This window comes from Dipodomys ordii, unplaced genomic scaffold, assembly GCF_000151885.1.
Source record: "Dipodomys ordii isolate 6190 unplaced genomic scaffold, Dord_2.0 Scaffold72, whole genome shotgun sequence".
Lineage (NCBI taxonomy): Eukaryota > Metazoa > Chordata > Mammalia > Rodentia > Heteromyidae > Dipodomys > Dipodomys ordii.
Genome location: NW_012267288.1, coordinates 8911378 through 8929982, shown reverse-complemented (window position 1 = coordinate 8929982; position 18605 = coordinate 8911378). Strand labels below are relative to the sequence as shown.

Below are 18605 nucleotides of genomic sequence, written 5' to 3'. Positions count from 1 at the left end.
AGGAAGGAAGGAAGGAAGGAAGGAAGGAAGGAAGGAAGGAAGGAAGGAAGGAAGGAAGGAAGGAAGGAAGGAAAAGAGAAATAAAAAAAGAAAGAATGAAAGATGTTTAGCCAAACAATGGTTTGCTGTGAATACTGGGAAAGTTCTGAAATTAATGGAGAGAAGGACAGAATTTGTAAACTTTATAAAATGTCTCATGTTAAGTTTATTCACATAACCTCAAGAAATCAATACTAGATTACTCACCATCACACTTCTCCAGGATTTGAACTGTATCTCCAATTTCCAGTGACAGGCCATATGGGACAGTTCCGCGAAAACTGGCAATAACTGTAAGAAATAATGTAGAATATATGAAGGCTATCATGTCAGCTATAGCCACTTTATTGCTAATAATTAAATGTCATTGACTAAGAAAAAAGAACATGAACAGGAAATACATTCTTAAAGGGAAAACCTGCTATCATTTTACTTTTATATACTTATAAATAAAATTATAATTTATACACTTAGCCAAATCCTGGCTGAAATAAACATTATAAATATGCATTTTAAAGGTATGGAATTTTCTATAAGTACAAGATCAAGACTATAATCCAGTAACAAAAATAAAAGCAGTGATTGAAGTAGTCCATGAGTGATTGTATGAGTCATGTACTGTTATATTCATTCTGTGCCTCCCATGCTCAAGGCAAGTACTCTAACACTTGAGCCACAGTGCCACTTCCGCTTTTTGAGTAGTTTATTGGAAATAAGTCTCACGGACTTTCCTGCCTGAGCTGGCTTGGAACAGGAATACTCAGATCTCAGACTTCTAAGTAGCTAGGATTACAGGTGTGAGCCACTGACGCCCAGCTTGTCTTAGAAGATTTTTGCCAGCTATATATCAGACAATGACCAAAAGGTCATAATATACAGAGAGCTTAAAAAAATAAACCTTTAAAGAATCGACAACCCAATTAATAATGAGAAAAACGAGCTAAATAGGGAATTTTCAGAAGAAGTAAAAATGGCTAACAAACACATGAAGAAATGCTCAACATATCTGGCATTAAGAGAAATAAAAATCAAAACAACACTAAGATTCCATCTCACCCTACTTAGAATAGCCATTATTAAGATCACAAACAATAACAAATGCTGGCATGGATATGGGCAAAAAGAAACTCTGATACAGTGTTGGTGGATATGTACTTTTTCAACCTCTCTAGAAAGTATGGAGGTCCCTCAAAAAGCAAAGCATAGAACTAGCCGGTGATCTAGCAATTCCACTCATGGGAAATTTATTCAAAACATTACAGTAAAGACATCAGCATAATCATATGTATTATAGCATTATTCACCAGAGCCAAGGTATGGAATTATGCCCTTCAATAGACAAATGGATGAAGAAAATGTTGTAGATATACACAATACAATGTTAGTCATCCATTAGAAAAGAATTATATTGCATCATCTGCAGAGAAATGGAAGGATTTGGAAAAAATCATATTAAGTATTCCAGGAAGACAAAGAATGCATGTTCTCTCTCATACAAGAAAGCTAGAACTAATTTACAAATATATAAGTCAATATTTGGGGGGTGGTATTCAAGTAAACACAAATGTATCAACTGAAATAAGGTAGATTTAAGTATAATGGCATAGAAAAACTCACAGTCCACAAAAACAAAAAACAAAAACCAAAAAAAAAAAAACACACACCAGGAAATGTCTCGGTATGTAGGGCCAAGGGTAAGGGGGTAGAAAAATGCAGAATGAAAGGTGGGACCCTGCAGTCATAAAATTCAAAGCATATCCTACCAAATTAAGAAAATTGAGGAAAGGGACAAGTTGAGAGGAATGGGGAAGAATGCTGATAGGGACGACATTGAAAAAGATGCATTGTCTTTATATATAAAATATATAATATATAATAAAATATATAAACATATATGTATAATATGTATGCTATGTCTAATAAAATGAATATGTGTATGCACATTATGTATAATGTATATATGTATATAAACATATATGTATAATATGTATGCTATGTCTAATAAAATGAATATGTGTATGCACATTATGTATAATGTATATATGTATATATACATATGTATTATATATATGTATAATGTATATATACATATATACATATAATGTGTATATATAATACATATATTATATGTATAATATGTCTAATAAAATATAATATATAAAATTTATATTATAAAAGAATACAATTCTATGCATTAAGCTTGGTATACCTATCTGATACACTATTAGAACTAGCTTTTTAAAAACTTTTTGTCGGTTGTGGGGCTTGATCTCTGGGCTGGGCGCTATCTCTCAGCTCTTCAGCTCAAGGTGAGCACTCTACCACTTGAGCCACAGCACCACTTCCTAGAAGCAGCATTTAAAGAAAAAAAACTTAGTTTTATTGTGAAGATGATGTACAGAGGAGTTACAGTTACATATGTAAAGTAGTGAGTACATTTCTTGTCAAACTTGTTACCCTCTCCCTCATTTTTCTCCGTTTCCCTCCCCCTAGTTGTAAAGTTGTAAAGTTCATTTCCAACACCTAATCTTGTGAGTTTCGTTGTTACATTGATTCTCCCTTTGTCCTTTATCTCACCATTTTGTTGTTACTCTTCCCTTCCCTAATTCAAATTAACTTATATACAATACGGAGGGTACCAAAATCAAATACAGTGACAACAGGAGAGCGAGAAAAAAACCCACAACAGAAAAAAGAAATCACATAGTATATTAAAAACAACAATAACAAGAAAAAAACCTCGTTTGTGTATCTTGAAGTTTGTTTCACTTAGCATCATCTTATATGGTCATATGTACGTAGCTATTGAGCCATACTGCCCATCAGAAAATTTTAAGTGACATTTATAATTTTGTTTCTGATAGACATTTAGATATCACCCTAATCCCCAAAATAAGTTTCTGCTACTGTTGGGATATAAAAAGCCTGAAGGAGTACATGAATCTGTCAAAAATCCACACCTGCCAGTAAGTAATGGGCTTTTAGAGACTTTTCTAGCCCTTTTATGACCTCAAAACACAATTAACAGCAGAGATCAAAAAAACAGGACAGAAAACACAACCCAAAATTACAAGATAGCTGAAAATAACAACACAGAACCTGATTTAGAACATTTTAGATAAGCACTAATTTATGTTGTCATTTTCTAACTATAATCATAAATACCCTATTGCCTCATATTAATGTGTAAGATGTCTGTGTGAAAAATAATCAAGTGGATATTCCTTTAAAGATTACTTCATATGATTTTCAAAGACCTCCTGCTACAGGAGATAGACTATTGAGCTGATAATAGATGAGTTACCGTTTAAAATACTTCCAAAAAGACCTGCCTTTATTATTGTTATGGTTACTTTCCAGAGAGATGATTCAATGGGCACTATGGATGCTACTCTGGAGGTCAAAGTGCTTGGATTACTAACAGTTCAATATACTGCTTTTAATAAATGTGGATGGCTCAGTATGTCCTAGAGTGCCATGAATAACTCCTTTCAAACACACACACACACACACACACACACACACACACACACACAGCTGCCTTTTCTTTCTGAATTCTTTCTACATTCATCAGCTTCTTACCTCAAAGTACTATACACCTTGGTTCATGTTTGTACCTTCCCTTTGTGCTTCAGCCTATATGACTCTGCCTTTTATTGTGTTCTAAAACTGCCCTGCTAAAGCCTCCAAGGTGGCTATGTTCATATGACTTTTGGGAATCTATCACCTCTTGAATTTTCTACTGCCTGTCTCACATCCTCTAGCCACCCAGAGAATCTTTCTGAGTCATTCTCTTACTGTTGGTGTCACGCAGTGTTCTGTCTTCAAAGTGCTGGAGTATAAAGGCTGGAGGATGAGAACATAGCATCAAGTGTGGCATCATGAGACAAGGGTTCAAGCCTTGATCATACCATTTACTAGATGGGTAACTTTGGTTAAGATAAAACTCTTTCAGAATTTCTACAGTATTAGGCGAAAAGGAGTATTACGGTTTGGATATGAAGTGTCCCCACAAAAGTCTCATGTGTTGAAAGTTGATTCCCAGTGGGTTGCACTATGGAGAGATCATTGAATGTAAACCTCATCAATGGATTAGTTCTCATCAATGGATTTATTTAATAATTGAGTTCAGTGGATTATTCAAGTGAATTGGCTATTGGAAAGGGTGGGGTCTGGATGGAAGAAACAGGTTGCAGAGTCATGTCTCTGAATAGTGTATTTTACCCCTGACACTGTCCTATTAATGTCTGAAATAGAAACAGGCAGCTTTACTCCACCATTTGCTCCCCACCATGATATTCAGTCTCAGTACAGCCCACAGCAATGAATCTACACAACTACTGACTGAAACCTCTAAAACACTGAACAAAATAAATGTTTCCTTCCCTGCATTATTTCAGGTATTTTCTCACAGGGGCAATAATAAAATTACTCCAAAAAGTAGTTGGGAATTAAGCAAGGCACTTACATGAAATAATATACTATATTATCTTCTATATTCTAGTTAGTAAGTTATGCTTTTTTTTTCTTTTCTGTTGATACACATTCTCCTTTGATACAGAGAGATCTAAGTCTTCCAAAAAAGTTACCTGTTGATACATGACCTGCCTACTTTCTCTGTAGTCCCAATCTATTTCATATCACCTGACACAAACTGTCTCTCCTTCTCTATCTCCTTTAACCTGTCTTTCGTGATACTCTCTAAACCATTACTTTTCTATTACTCTTAGGTGAATTTCTCTGTTCATTTCTGAACAGAGCCACTTCAGAACCTCCCAGGGGAGATTCAAACAGTTACTTTCGGTAACTGTTTGTTACATGTGTGTGTTTAGCATGTAGAACTAGAATGTTTCTTAAAAAGAAAAAGATCATGAAATATGTAATACAGTATTAAGCAATGGCTTAACCAGGTCATGCTTTACTGTAGTTCATATAATGTTTAGGTGCCTCTAAATTAGATTTTTCTCCATTGTTCTCAGTTCTGTGTGAAGGACAGTACTATCCATTGTCCACAGACTAGAAACCCAAGGGTCAATTGTACTCTAGCAACCTGTTTGTGTGGCACAATAATCTCATTTCTTAATTGTCTCACACACCATTCTTTTTGGAGGATTGATGCCCCCCCCCATTGTCCCAGGCCCATACAGAAGATACTAGGCAAAATCCCAGGTATGTGTGAACTTGTTTGACGTGCAGGCAGGGCCATCCACTAAGTCCAGCTGTGAACATCCACTGTGGGATGTGTGAAAGGCCCCCACCTCCCTTCACCTAGTGGCTTTTTCATTAACCTCTGCCTCCTTGCTCAAATCTCTTATAAAAACCCAGCTCCTGTCCCAACTCTTCAGCACAACCTCCAAACTCGCGGGAAGGTCTGTGCCCCTGCTATTCCTCAATAAACAGTCCTCGCTTGTTGATGATCCAGTCTGACCTATTCCTTTTCCATTCTCCTCCATTTTCCAAACACTTTTCTCAACAACTCTGCTTCCCCTCCTTCCCAAGCCTACTTACTATTCATTTGGCCTTCTCTAGCAGTCTCCTAATGTGTTTATGCCTAGGTTTCTCTCCTATTTATCTCTTTCATAACAGGTGAAAGGTCTTTTCAAAATGTACATCAGATAATGTCATCCTCCTAAATATATCACAGCTCTGAGACTAATATACAAATCATGACTACAGTCTGTAAGTCCTTGCCCTTCTCTCTGGATTCATCATTCATTGTCTTAACTGATTCTGCAATCTAGTCACAATAGTTTCTGTCAATTTGTTCCTTGTTATGGTCCCTCCACAAAAGAATGGACGATTAGCATCTTTGTAAGGGATTATCTTCCTTTACCCTTGCCACCTTAATCCAGATTCATCTTTTAGATACTGGCTCACTGTTCCCTTCTTCAGAGGAGATTCCCTTGATGCACATCCTCTCCCTTTAACTTATTTGCCTCACAGTACCATAACATACTACTTAGTACTATGATTAACTTGCACAGGGTTTTGAATGATGCTTTTGCAATAGACAGTAAGCTCTATGAAAGCAAAGAATGTGTTCTTTTTGGCTCTTAATTATACCTCAAATTCAGCACAGAGTCTAAAACACAGGCTGATTTCAATATGTAATTGCTGAGTAATGCCATTGCTATTAAATATTCTGGACTTCAGCAGTCAGGTTTAACTTAATAATGGGAATATTATTTTAAGAGATGGTCCAAAATCAGTCTATATCACCTGTGAAATCTGATTTTTAAGTTATCTAAAATTTCAAAAGTAGTTCTTTCTGTGTTTTAATTGCATATTATCTCATTTTTGACTACAGGAGTTAATTCTTCTTTTATCCCTCAGTTATTTATTACTTAGTAACTATTAAAGTAAGCTAGGAAACAGAATGACCTTCAGATGCTTTTATATACAAAGAACAAGACCAAATAACCTGAAAGCCCTCTGCCAATGTGAAATTCTGAATCCAGAAGCAGTTTCTCAGCTCAGCAATGACATAGTAGAAGACTTAATGAAGAACTGTGTTACCTAGTTAATCAATGACTGTGATCACAGAGATATCTGTTCTAACCTGTAACAGACACCAACAAGGAGATAGCCCGCTTTCATCATCTCACATAAGCTGGTAACAACTGCTCTCTCCCTGCCTTTTTAAGCTCACTCCTTACCTACTACTCCATACCCTTCCCTAGGCTCACCTCTCCCCAAGTTCTCCTAAAGCCCCTAAATCTCTTTAAGTGTTCTCCACAATGAATTACAAGACAATGTTAAGGCTGAGCTCCAAGGTTAGGCCTCTGAGAGGATTTCTTGTTTGCTATTCTTTTCCTCTTGTTAGCCTTGGATTCAAATGGAACCATATCTTAAATATAGACTCAGAGTGAATATGAGTACCTGAATAGAGAATGATTATCTCTCTCTCTCTCTCTCTCTCTCTCTCTCTCACACACACACACACACACACACACACACACACACACAGAGAATGAATGGATAGATGAGTGGAACCACAGAGAAATAGTACCTAGGTTCTAAGACATTCAGATAACCTCAGGGACTCCTGTTATAACATCTGAGCAGTAAGCAGTAAATTGTAGATCATATTGGAGAAGAACACTATCAGGATGTTGCCACAGGTGTAACTTTGAACTTAACCTCTGAAATGGCAAATTACTCTCAATCTTTGAAATAGGAAATTAACTGCAACATTCTGTATACTAATGAATGCTATAGTCAGGAAAGACGAGATTCAGGCTTCAGATTAGAGAAATTAAAAAGAAGAAATAGTTTGAGGCAAAAGAATAAAGGATTTGAAGGCATAACTAGCTCATGTTTGTGACTGGTAGCATATATCATAAACCAAACATAAACTAGTTTAGCAATGCAAAGACCCAAGGATGACATATGGATTAATAGGCTCAATTTCCATTTTCATGGAATGCATTTAAAATATATTCTATATTTAGGTTTTGTTTTGGAAACAACTTCTCAACTAAATCCTTTTAGGTTTCTCTAAATGTCTTTGCATGAAACAAACCTATATCTGAAAATTCATTTGTCACTGTTATTATAAAGAAGCTATCTCCTTATACAAAGCCTACTAGTTGTATACTTTGCAGGGACTATTTTTTTCCTTAATTTTGAGACCTACTAAACATACTGTTTTGGCTACTTGATTCCATTTTTACATTTTTTTTTATAAACTGAAGTTTTTCTTTTTTAATAAGTTGAACCTGGTGCTGGGAATGTGGCTTAATGGTAGAGTGCTTGTCTAGCATGCACGAAGCCTTGGGTTTCACTCCTCAGTACCACATAAACAGAAAAAAGCTGTTAAGTAGTGCAGTGGCTGAAGTGGTAGAGTACTAGCCTTAAGTACAGAGAGGCTTAGGGACAGTGCCCCAGGACTGGCAATAAATAAATAAACAAACAAACAAATAAATAAATAAATAAAATTGAATCTCAGGATCTGTAAGAAAAGATCATAGAGAGTGAATCTTAATAGAATTGGAAATACAAAGGCCCATTATTATTTTTGTCATAAAGGCCCTAGAGTACAATTTTAAATATTAAATGGCACATAAAAATACTGTATGTTTATTTCTCCTTATTTACTACATTTGGGTTAATAAATATGCATATAAAGTCAGTTCATACTTGTCTCTATAAATATACACAAGACAAAAACACTAATGTATAACTGAACTGTCCTGAAAAAACCTGTACCATCCAGCTTCTTATTACCACTTATAATACCATTTTTTGTATTAGAATATCATTTCAGTATTGACAAAGTTTTATTAAAACTTAGATATCTGTGAAAAACATTCTCAAATATGACTGCTGAGGAAAGTAGAATAAACAATATGGTGTTAGGAAATAAGACATCATTTCTGAGATTCAACAATACTATTTGCTTATGTAAAACACAAATGCATATTTCAAAGTTTATAAGCTTGGTGCAGAGAAACTCAATCAGAGTTTCAGGCCATTTAAAAATTGAAAATGAAAACAAATGATTAAGAACGTTTGTAAGTCACTCATGCAGCCATAAATGGCAGACAAGAACATATCCTTCATCCTCATTGTCAAAATAATGTTTTACAATGATTGTCCTTTCCACAATGCAACTCGATACCAATAAATGCTCCCTTGGCCTTTATAAACTGACAATCTAAGATGAATGGACCATGGAGCAGAGAAAAAATAATGAAAATGCTTTGTCCCTGTTGACACAAAGGAAGGATACGTTTCTCTATGAGACAGAACTTTGGCTTCATCTTTCTGGTTAAAAGATCTCCGGCTTGTGAACAAGCTGTGGTCTCAAAGGTCACTTACGTGCTGTCTGCTTCCAACACAAGACACAATGTTACCCCACAGAATTCAATTTCATACTAAAAATGAAACCCATGATCTTGTGGCCAAAAAAAAAACCCCCACAAAAAAACAAAATGAGCTTTGTTTGAACCAGAAATTAAATATACAAATTTTACATGTAATAAGTATAAAATCTTGAGTGCAAGCGTTCAATTAGAAGGCATGATCAAGCAGGCATTGATGCTGTGGACATTCTCCAAGAATTCTCTTGCACCTTGGAGGACATTTAAGTGTGGCTCTTTCCTACCTCCTGTTGATTTCCCATAGTTCATCTGGCTCTGGATTGTCTGGATTATCTATTGTTTTAGAGGAATCACCTGAGGGGATTCCCAGAAGGAAAATGGTGACAAGGAGAAGGATTCACTGAAGAACCTCAGCAATCACAGGAAGAAACAGAAAAGGGAAAGGAGGTGACAGAGAACAAAATTCCTTACAGATATTTTATTTCATGAAATGGTGAACTGTTCTATGCAAGCACCGAACTTTCTGTAGGGAAAGAGAACACAGTGGAGAACCGAGGTGACAGGCTAGTGAAAGGCACTCTCATTATGATCGTTGTATGGGGCAGGACATGAGAAAAAACAAAATAGAAATAACTTAAGATTTCTACTGGTAGCAGTCCTTAGAATTCAGAGTGGGATTGTTGTTCTGCCTTAGCCTTACCCATCTTTCACTCTACAGGATGAAGTCAGAAGCAAGGTGGTTATACTCAACAATAAAGGGCTCTCAGCAGGCTGTCAATAAGAAAACATGACTTTGGGAATGAGATGGTCTAGAAAGACTGAAAAGGAAATAACAAAAGAAATAGGTGGTAGCTCCTGGACAATGCTGATACATAAAAGGAATCCAGAGGGAGGAGAGGGGAAACAAAACAGAGAAGTATTGTCTCTATCTTGTGTGTCTCAGGTGCACCCTCTGTTTAGCTCATTCTGACAATGGGTTGTATCCATAGTTCTCTGCCCCTTTGAAGGCTTGCCTGTGAGACACCAATGTATATACACTAACAGGACCCCAAGTTTATGCCACCATTTCCAAGGTCAGCCTTTGAGACTTGAGATGTGTCACACAACTCTCTCTTCTGGCACAGTGATCCTAAAAATCAGAACTATATTTAACAAAACTTGTTTCTGACATTTAATAAATACCATTTGAAGATGCACTAACATCCTTTGCTTTTAGGATAGCTTATTATCAGGGATTGCAGATAGTCATCCTGCTCAAACCACTGACATTTGGCCCCAAGGCCAAGGTAAAATGTGATACCTAGGAGCTATGTTGGACATCCCAGATTCCTCTCCATAATGACAACTTAACTTCCTGCTCTTGTGGTACTGGGGCACATAGTATCTGGCTGCCAGGCCCCGATGAAAGAGTCTCAGATAATGATAGTTGATTTGCCCTTGATCAGAATCCTTTTCCATGTAGCCTACACTAAAGGCTTTCTTAGTAAAACTTAGTACAACTCTGAGGAGCCATCCCAGATCCGGTGACTAAAGTTGATCCTGGGCCTTGCATCTTCACCCTCCACAAAATTTCTTTCTTTCCCTTTCCAGGGAGTGAGCTCCAAGAACTCTTCTTTATAAATACCTTGCAAGATAATATTCAGTTAAGTTTACTTCCTAAAAAGTACAAGCTGTTACTAGCTTTTAAAGGTTTTCCCTTTCAGTATTTGCTTCTGGCCCAATTTGCTTTACAGTCCTTTATTTTTTTTAACTTTTTTATTAATCAGTTGTGGGGGGCTTGAACTCAGGGTCTGTGTGCTGCCCCTGAGCATTTACACTCAAGGTTAGTGCTCTGCCACTTTGAGCCACAGCACCACTTCAAGCTTTTTCTGAGTAGTTTATTGAAGATATGAGTCTCACAGACTTTCCTGCTTGGGCTGGCTTTGAACTGCAAGCCTCTGATCGCACCCTGAGTAGCTAGGTTTAAAGACATAAGCCACAAGTACCTGGCCCATTCCTTTTTACTTTTTTCTTTTTTTTTGTAAGGAAAAAGAGAATAACATTAGCTCTACTAACTGATCTTAAGTTTTGCTGAGTTTGTTATGTGTTATTTCTAATTTTCTATGATGTAGATTACTACGTTAGAGACAGAAAAAGAACAGGAGAGAGGCAGATAAGAGGCTGAATTAACCATACTAGGAAGGAATTATTCCATATTAAAATTATTTGTTGACACTATCACGGTGGCAATAAATGAACCAGTTTTAATCTCCACAGAATCATAAACTCATTTTTACCTTGGTTTTCATGCTACTAATACAAAGGCACTTTCCTAAGTGGCTACAGGAACAACTGAAGGTCAAAGAATAAACTTTAATTATCTCATCTACCGATCATTCCTTTTAAAAACAACTAAAAATGACAGAAAAGGTTAGAGTTTGGGCCAATTGCCAGTCCCAAAGAGCATCTTGGAAAACAGAGTTGAAACAATTATCTCAAAAGCATTCTAGCACATAGAAAAGGGGCATGATGCTGAACACAGAGATAAAGGCTTAAGATTCAGTTATACTATTAGTGGTCCTTGGTTCCATCCTTGTGGTTTCAGAATGTTACACCTGCTTAGTTAAGCTCACAGAGATGTCATGACAATTAAATGTAGAAGAAATAAACTTTCAGGTATGTGAATGCTGCGCAAATATGTGATATTATATGAAATTTGGAGGCACAAATCTGCATCTGCCATATCTTCAAAAGTCAAAGTAAGGCTTCCATTTATAAAAGCAATTCAAAAGCTTTCTTTTGTGATTATAGGTTCCTATAAATCATTATTAATAAGTTAAGCTTATATATTTAGGCTTAGCCCAGTTTAAAGGGACTATAAACTGATATGACTGATTTTTCTGATAAAATAGCAAAAGTATCTTGGGCCATGAATCTGATAAGGAAAGTCATGTGTTAAGAGGGATTTTTCCCAAAATGCTAATTAAAGATAGGAAAGGAAGCAGTTCAGCTTTTCACATTTACTCTGCAGCAATAGTGTATCATTTGTCCTTAGGACAACAAATAGCACCAGGAAGTGGGGGAAAAAAAACTACAATACTGTCTTGTCACATAGTAGAGTGAAGTTACAGAAAACAGTAATTGTTTTTCCCATAATCCAAGTGACAATGTTTTGTTAATAAATAATTTTTTCATCCGAACGTATTGAACCTACCCCTCTAAGTATTTAGTAAAATACACTCCCCTCACATACTCTCCCTTTTCCCAATGTGAGATGGTTAATATTTAAATAATATTGTGTAGAAGGATTATTTGAAATACAAGCTTACATTTACTGACTTTTATGATTTATTTGTTTGCTTGTATTTTAGGAGGACTAAGGGGAAGCTATAAGGGAATAAAATAGAAAATGTTGAACTAATACCAGTGGTTTGCAGTTCCAAACCAACCTGGACAGAAAAGGTTGGGAGAATTCTTCACAACCCATAGCTTGGTATAGTGGTAGAGATCTCTTATCCTAGCAATGTGGGAAGCTGAGAACAGGAGGACTTCAGATTCTTAACTAGCCCAGGAAGAAAATCCGTAAGATTTCATCTAAACAGAAGAAGCCAGGCATGATGGTATACACCTGTTGTCCTAACCACAATAGACAATTTAAAAGAAGAGGATTGGGGCTGGGAAGGTGACTCATTGGCAGACTGCTTGCCTTGCATGCATGAGGCCCTGGATTCGATTCCTCAGCACCACATAAGCAGAAAAAAACAGAAGTGGCATTGCGGCTCAAGTGGTAGAGCGCTAACGTTGAGCTGAAGAGCTGAGGGACAGTGCCCAGGCCCAGAGTTCAGGCCCCACAACAACAACAACAAAAAATAGGTGGATTGTAGTCTAGGCACACGTCTTGGCAGGAAGAGATATTCAAGCTCAAAAATAATCAGTGCAAAAGACAAGACTGGAGACTGCTTAATGTTACAGCACCTGTATAGCAAGAGTGAGTCCTGCCAAAACAAACAAACAAGTTATGTCCTTCTATGCCACCTTCTGATTTTTTCCCCAGGCGCTAAACACTCTTGATCATGAGTCCTTCTGAGCAAAACCTTCACTATGTGTACAGCCTACATCACAGCGACTTAATACTAGCCCTCCAAAGACACTGTCCACTTCTCTCAGTCTCTTCTAACTCCTCCCAGCCCAATATTCAGTGCTAGCTCATCTGGCCACTCACCTTCCTCTAAGAACTAGGCATGAATTTTCCTGAGTTTGCTTCCTTAGATATTTCTTTTTCCTATTTGAATTTTGATTCCCTTTCTCAAGGTTAACTTCTCAGGAGACCCAATCAAATATTACCTACACATCACAACTCTGGGTTCCTAAGTCCTACTCCTCTTTCTGTTCTGATCACTAAGCTAATTTCCAATTTAGAGCAAACATTAAGGTAATTTTGACTGTATTTGGCCACTGACAACTAATAACAACAACAACAATAACAACAGCTGTCTATCAAGGAAATAGGGTGCCAGTGAACAGAAGTAAGGGGAAAAATTCAAAGTTCTCTCCAAATCTAGCTCTTCTACACTCTCCAAATCTCATCTTTTACAACCCTCTTCAAGAGTCACACTAAAGCCAGGCATCATGAGTCAAGTATGTAAAAATAGCTAGCTAGGAGGCAGAGATGAAGGGATCATAGTTCAGGGGCAGCTTCACTATAAAAATCTCCAGACTCTCTTAACCAATGACTGGGTACAGTGGCAGTGTTCTGTTATCCGGGATAGGAGAATGAATATAATAGTGGGGTACGCTTCTGTTTCCCAGCAACATAGGGAAAGCGCAAGCAGGATGATCTCAGCCCATGCCAGCCTGATATAAAGCAAAAAAAGGACTACAGAAATCGTTGAAGTGGTAGACTACCAATTGGCTAGCAAGTGCAAGGACCTTGCTTCAATCCCCAACCGCAAGAAGGGGTGGTGAGGGTCACACTAAACCTCTTATCTGGGCCTATGCAAGTGCTGCCAAAGCTTTCTCCTTCTGCTGGGGATCCAGCCTCCTGTGGCTCTTCACAACAACCAAAGCAAATGTTCCCTCTCCCACTCTGCTGCACCCCCACCGCAGCATCCCTCCAGCACTCACTACTAAGTTTTGGGCTCTTTCAACATTAACAATGCATGTCACAATGCCCGACTCACAGTGGGTACTCAAAACATCTCAGCTGAAGATGAAATGGAATAAAATCACCAAGGTTTGTGGCTTACTCGGGTGTTCAGCAGACATGATAGTCACTGTGTTCACCTCTAGAATACAATAATAAAGATAACACTTTGTACTTGGCTTGTCAAGTTCGCAAAGCATGAGCAAATACAATATATATCTTTTGTATCCACAACACCCAGTTCAGAAGTAAGCCAGTTTTCTACTACTTGGGTTTTTTTTTTATCATTTAATATTCAACACAGCACTGCTTTTGTGTGCATTTAATACATTTTATTTATTTTTAATCAATTTTATCATCTCTCCTATTAGGAGAAATCTTGTGAGCGCAAGACTCAACGAATCTTCAAGACAGGGAGCAGTACTCCATCCAGCACAGTACTGACAAATGATGAACAAGTAATTGCTCAGTCAATAGAACTGATATGACCAAGGAGATCAGGCCTTCACCACACGAATATTGCCTTAAATATTCCTAGTTTTCTTGTGTACTGAAGTTATCTTGTGAGGGGGTACAATGAAACAATGCCCAGCACTCTTTTTCACTATACTTCATATCACCCAATGATGGTTCTTACACATTTCTAAGTATGCTTTTCTAATGGATTATTTTTAATGGAAAAAGGAATGAGCAGTGTCATTAATTCTAACCACCTGAATATTCCTATTAAACTCTTCTATTTTTACTGTAATTGGTGGTTAATAAGGGAATCTTGTAAAGATATGCTTCTTTTCTTTCACGGCAGGAATCTTGCCTTCCTAATAATTTTGTACACTGACACTTATTTTCATCAAAGGTCCTTCCCTTACTAATGTTCACAGCAGCTATTAATTCTGTTACATATTAGAGTTGATTGTTAAACTCTTACTTAAGGGAAGTCCTGAGTACAAACTATCTTACCAAAGATGAACATTTTGTAGATTTTTTAGTTTATTATTTAGAATCAAGGACTGGATTCTCAAGCTAATTCATAATAGCAGCTAAAACAATAACTCTACAAGACAGGAAAATTAGGAACTTGGAGAGGACTAGTAGAGGAGACACAATATGGGAGAGGTCTTAGCAAATGTGGACAGAATGGTCATGAGCCAACTCTTGCTTAGTACCATTTTTCTCACCCTAGTCTGATCCAGGGGGGGAAATACTCCAACTTTGCCACAACCTGGCAATCATCCAAACTGCTCTGGACCCCAATACAGATTTCCTTCCATCACTTCCCCTTTCTAGCTATGCCAAGAATACCTATGCTTTGCAATTCCACTCCTATCCAAAGCCCAAGGGTACCCATAGCAGCCACTTGTAATGGGAGCTAAGAGAATGAGTTTCAGATATTTTGTGTAGTCATTATATAGATATGCATAATACTTGGATTAGAAAGGCTGTATAGGAATAATCACATCAACTATATATACAGTATTTGTAAATCTGCTGTTTGTGTTGCTTATGATATCCAGAAAATTAATAGAATCTTATTTTCACTTTATAAATTCTCTATGAAATCTATCTACTTCCCCTCAATGACTATTTTTAAAATGATAAGATAGTAAGGAAAGAAATGCTGCTAGTTTGTCTAAAAGAGGTTTTAATGACAGGTAAGGTAAAACCTGGGAAACTGTAATAGTGAGTGAGATCAGGGAACCAGGATAAAAAAAAAATTAGCAACTCAGCATTTATCAATTACATATGAACTCTTAAATTCCTCCTGAGGGCTTTTAGAGAATCCCAAATCCTCTCTGGATTGTGCCCTCTGTTCTTCTCCTCTTCCAATTTTATGAACTAATGGAGTTCCTCCCTTGCCTTTCTTCTGTCTGTAAATTCCAGCTAACCACTGATTCCAGATGTTGTCTACAAAAATTGAAATCTGCATTGTGTTTGTTTTCAAATAACAGTGTTGTTTAAAAGAAATATTAAAAAAATTACCTCTACCTCCACATCCTTTTATATTCTTCATGGAAATTTAAGTTCCCCTGTTTGGTCAGGATTAACATGTTTTAAAATGTTTATCCTTTTCTATTATGAAACTCATCAGACAACTTGTTTTCCAAGATTATCTTCATAAACAAATAACAGGTAGTGTGTTAGAGCCAAACTCAGTCATGTATTTCACAATATGTTAATTAGAAACAATCCATTCACTGCAGTTCTTTGGTTCATATGAGAATCTTTGTTTTATTTTTCTGACTCATGGTCTGTCCATGAGTGAAATGCATGGAGCTTATGTTTAAAGTAAACACCTTCAAGAGTCCACCCTATACAGACAGAAATAACAAGTACCCCGTCATAGTAAGACTGAAAAAATTTAAACACTGAAAAATTTTCTGTTTTGTAAGATAATCTCAAACTTCTGAAATGGAAGGTGGGATGTATTCTTGTACCATGTGCATGGTAACATACAGATAATTTCCATTGATGAAAAAAAGGAACTGAAGTGGAGCTGAAATAAAGAATTGCAGTTGTCTGAAAAGGCATGAGTACAGATTAGGTATGAGTTGCATAAAACATGACTTGCCATAAGACATGAAATTTCTTCTCTTATTAATGATTATAATTAAAAATTATTGTTTTACAGCTTTGGAGACGAGCCATATGCTAGTTATGCCTTATAAAATGTTGAGAACTTGCTAAAAAGCTTCACTATTAATAGTAAATATAGGTTACTGAGCTGACTTTTTAAAATTAAAAACCAATCTATATAAATTGATATCTTAGCCATTTCTAAATATAAATGAATCAAAACATTAACATAAGCTATCAAGTTCCCCAAATAACATGCTTTAGAATTCTGAAGTTATCATTCTCTTGTAAAATAAACAAAGCATAAATACCATTTCCATTTTTCCTAACCATAGTCCAAATAGCTAAAATATTTTAAAGTGATCATTGGATTGTATAAACTCTATAGTATACTAAATATTTGTTTATTTTTTAATCTTTTTAATGAATACAGTATAGAAAATTAGGCTTGCAGATAACACAGCTTTTAAAATGTTGGATTTTGCCCTAAGCATTTCTTAACCACATGGACAGTAGGAAGGTCACTGTGTTTATTTCCCTGAATGCAGACCTAAGATAAATGTAGAACTAAGTCACACCCTGCAGGAAATTCCAATTTAAAATTGGAGCTGCAGAGATAAATATGCCAAACACTGTAGACAAAGACTTCCTACATTGTGCTTGACGCTCTAACAGATAGTTGAAGTTATTAAGTGTCCTCAATCTTCTCCTGTCCCACTCCAACCTGAGTTCTGACAAATGCAGGATGACAATCAGAAATATTACCTAACATTTCACAATAAGGGGAGTTAAAAGTCAATAATTTTCTTTGTTGCCTTAAAACTGAGCTTTTCTTTCATTTCTGATACATGTACAAAAATAATAGATCACTCTGTCAGTTACCAAAGACTATTTGGGTCCTGTTAGATATAACATGTGTCAAGCTATTCAAAGTGTGTCAATTCTGAACCTCCAAGGCAAGCAAAATCAGTTCATACTATTCTCTAGCTATGGAGGTACATTTGTAAAATAAAACAACACAGCCATCTCTGTAGAGACCCGTGGTACTCCTAATTTATAGTCTGTAGTCTGCACCTTTGTACCCACTGGCTTTGGAAAAATACATTGCTGAATTTATTTATTTTTTTTGAAAACAGGTAAGCATCCATCACTTCTTGAAGATGCCTTTAGCTCAAATGCAGAGACCTTTAGTCCCCTATGCCTGCCAGAGTAACAGGATCATATGACACAGAATGCAGGCTGAATGTGATTCTTTTTTTCTGTGTTGCAGGCACTGTACCTTGTAAGTAAAAGATAACGAGCTTTACAACGTCGGTGCGGGGGGCGGGGGGGAAGGGGGGAAGGAGAAAGATTGGGATTGGGGGGGAGGGGGGAGGCTAGGAAGGGATGTGAAGGGTAAACAAAGGAGGAGGCTGCAATGCTTGGTAAGAAATGTACGCATTATCCTGCCCATGTAATTGTAACTCCTCTGTACAGCATGTTCACAAATAAAATAAAAATTAAAAAAAAAAGATGCTTTAAAGAATTTCCAATGTGAAAAAAAGATGGGTCAGGGAGGGAGGGGCTAGAACTTAGTGAGAGGGTCCTGTTACTCACAATGGCCTAGCATTACCTACCTCTTCCAGGTCCTGTCACCCTCTGGTCCCTTGTATAAACTGTGTTGTAATTCTAAATTTCATGTGAGATTTATTAATATAGCTTCCTATATTTCCATTCCAATTATTCAAGTATTTGTATTTTGTTGACCTGTGTATTTTCCTCAGAGAAATAGAAAAATTGTAAGAACAACTGAATTTCTAGAGATTAGAATCTAAGACTAGGATTTACAAAAAGCAGAGTGAGAGCTAGTTCATATAATAGAAGAGGACCTGACTTCCCCTTCAGTCCTTCTACCTTCTACATTCCACACAGCCACTGTTAAACGGACACTATTGAATTAGTAACATTAAACATGAAGAAACTGGGGTTAAGTGGGGTTAGGTTAATGGGTCCCCATTTGATTCTGAAGGTGGAAAATTGGTTTATATTTTATCATTTGTATTTTTCAT

At 36.7% G+C, this 18605-nt stretch overlaps 1 protein-coding gene across 1 annotated transcript in view; it reads right to left on the bottom strand.

Annotated features, from left to right (window-relative positions):
* The window catches only part of Dock4 (dedicator of cytokinesis 4), a 421543-nt gene that overhangs the window by 236234 nt on the left and 166704 nt on the right, over positions 1–18605 (bottom strand). Inside the window, exon 2 of the mRNA XM_013024050.1 lies at positions 247–330. Coding sequence (XP_012879504.1) covers positions 247–330 — 84 coding nt within the window. The remainder of the gene's footprint in view (positions 1–246; positions 331–18605) is intronic.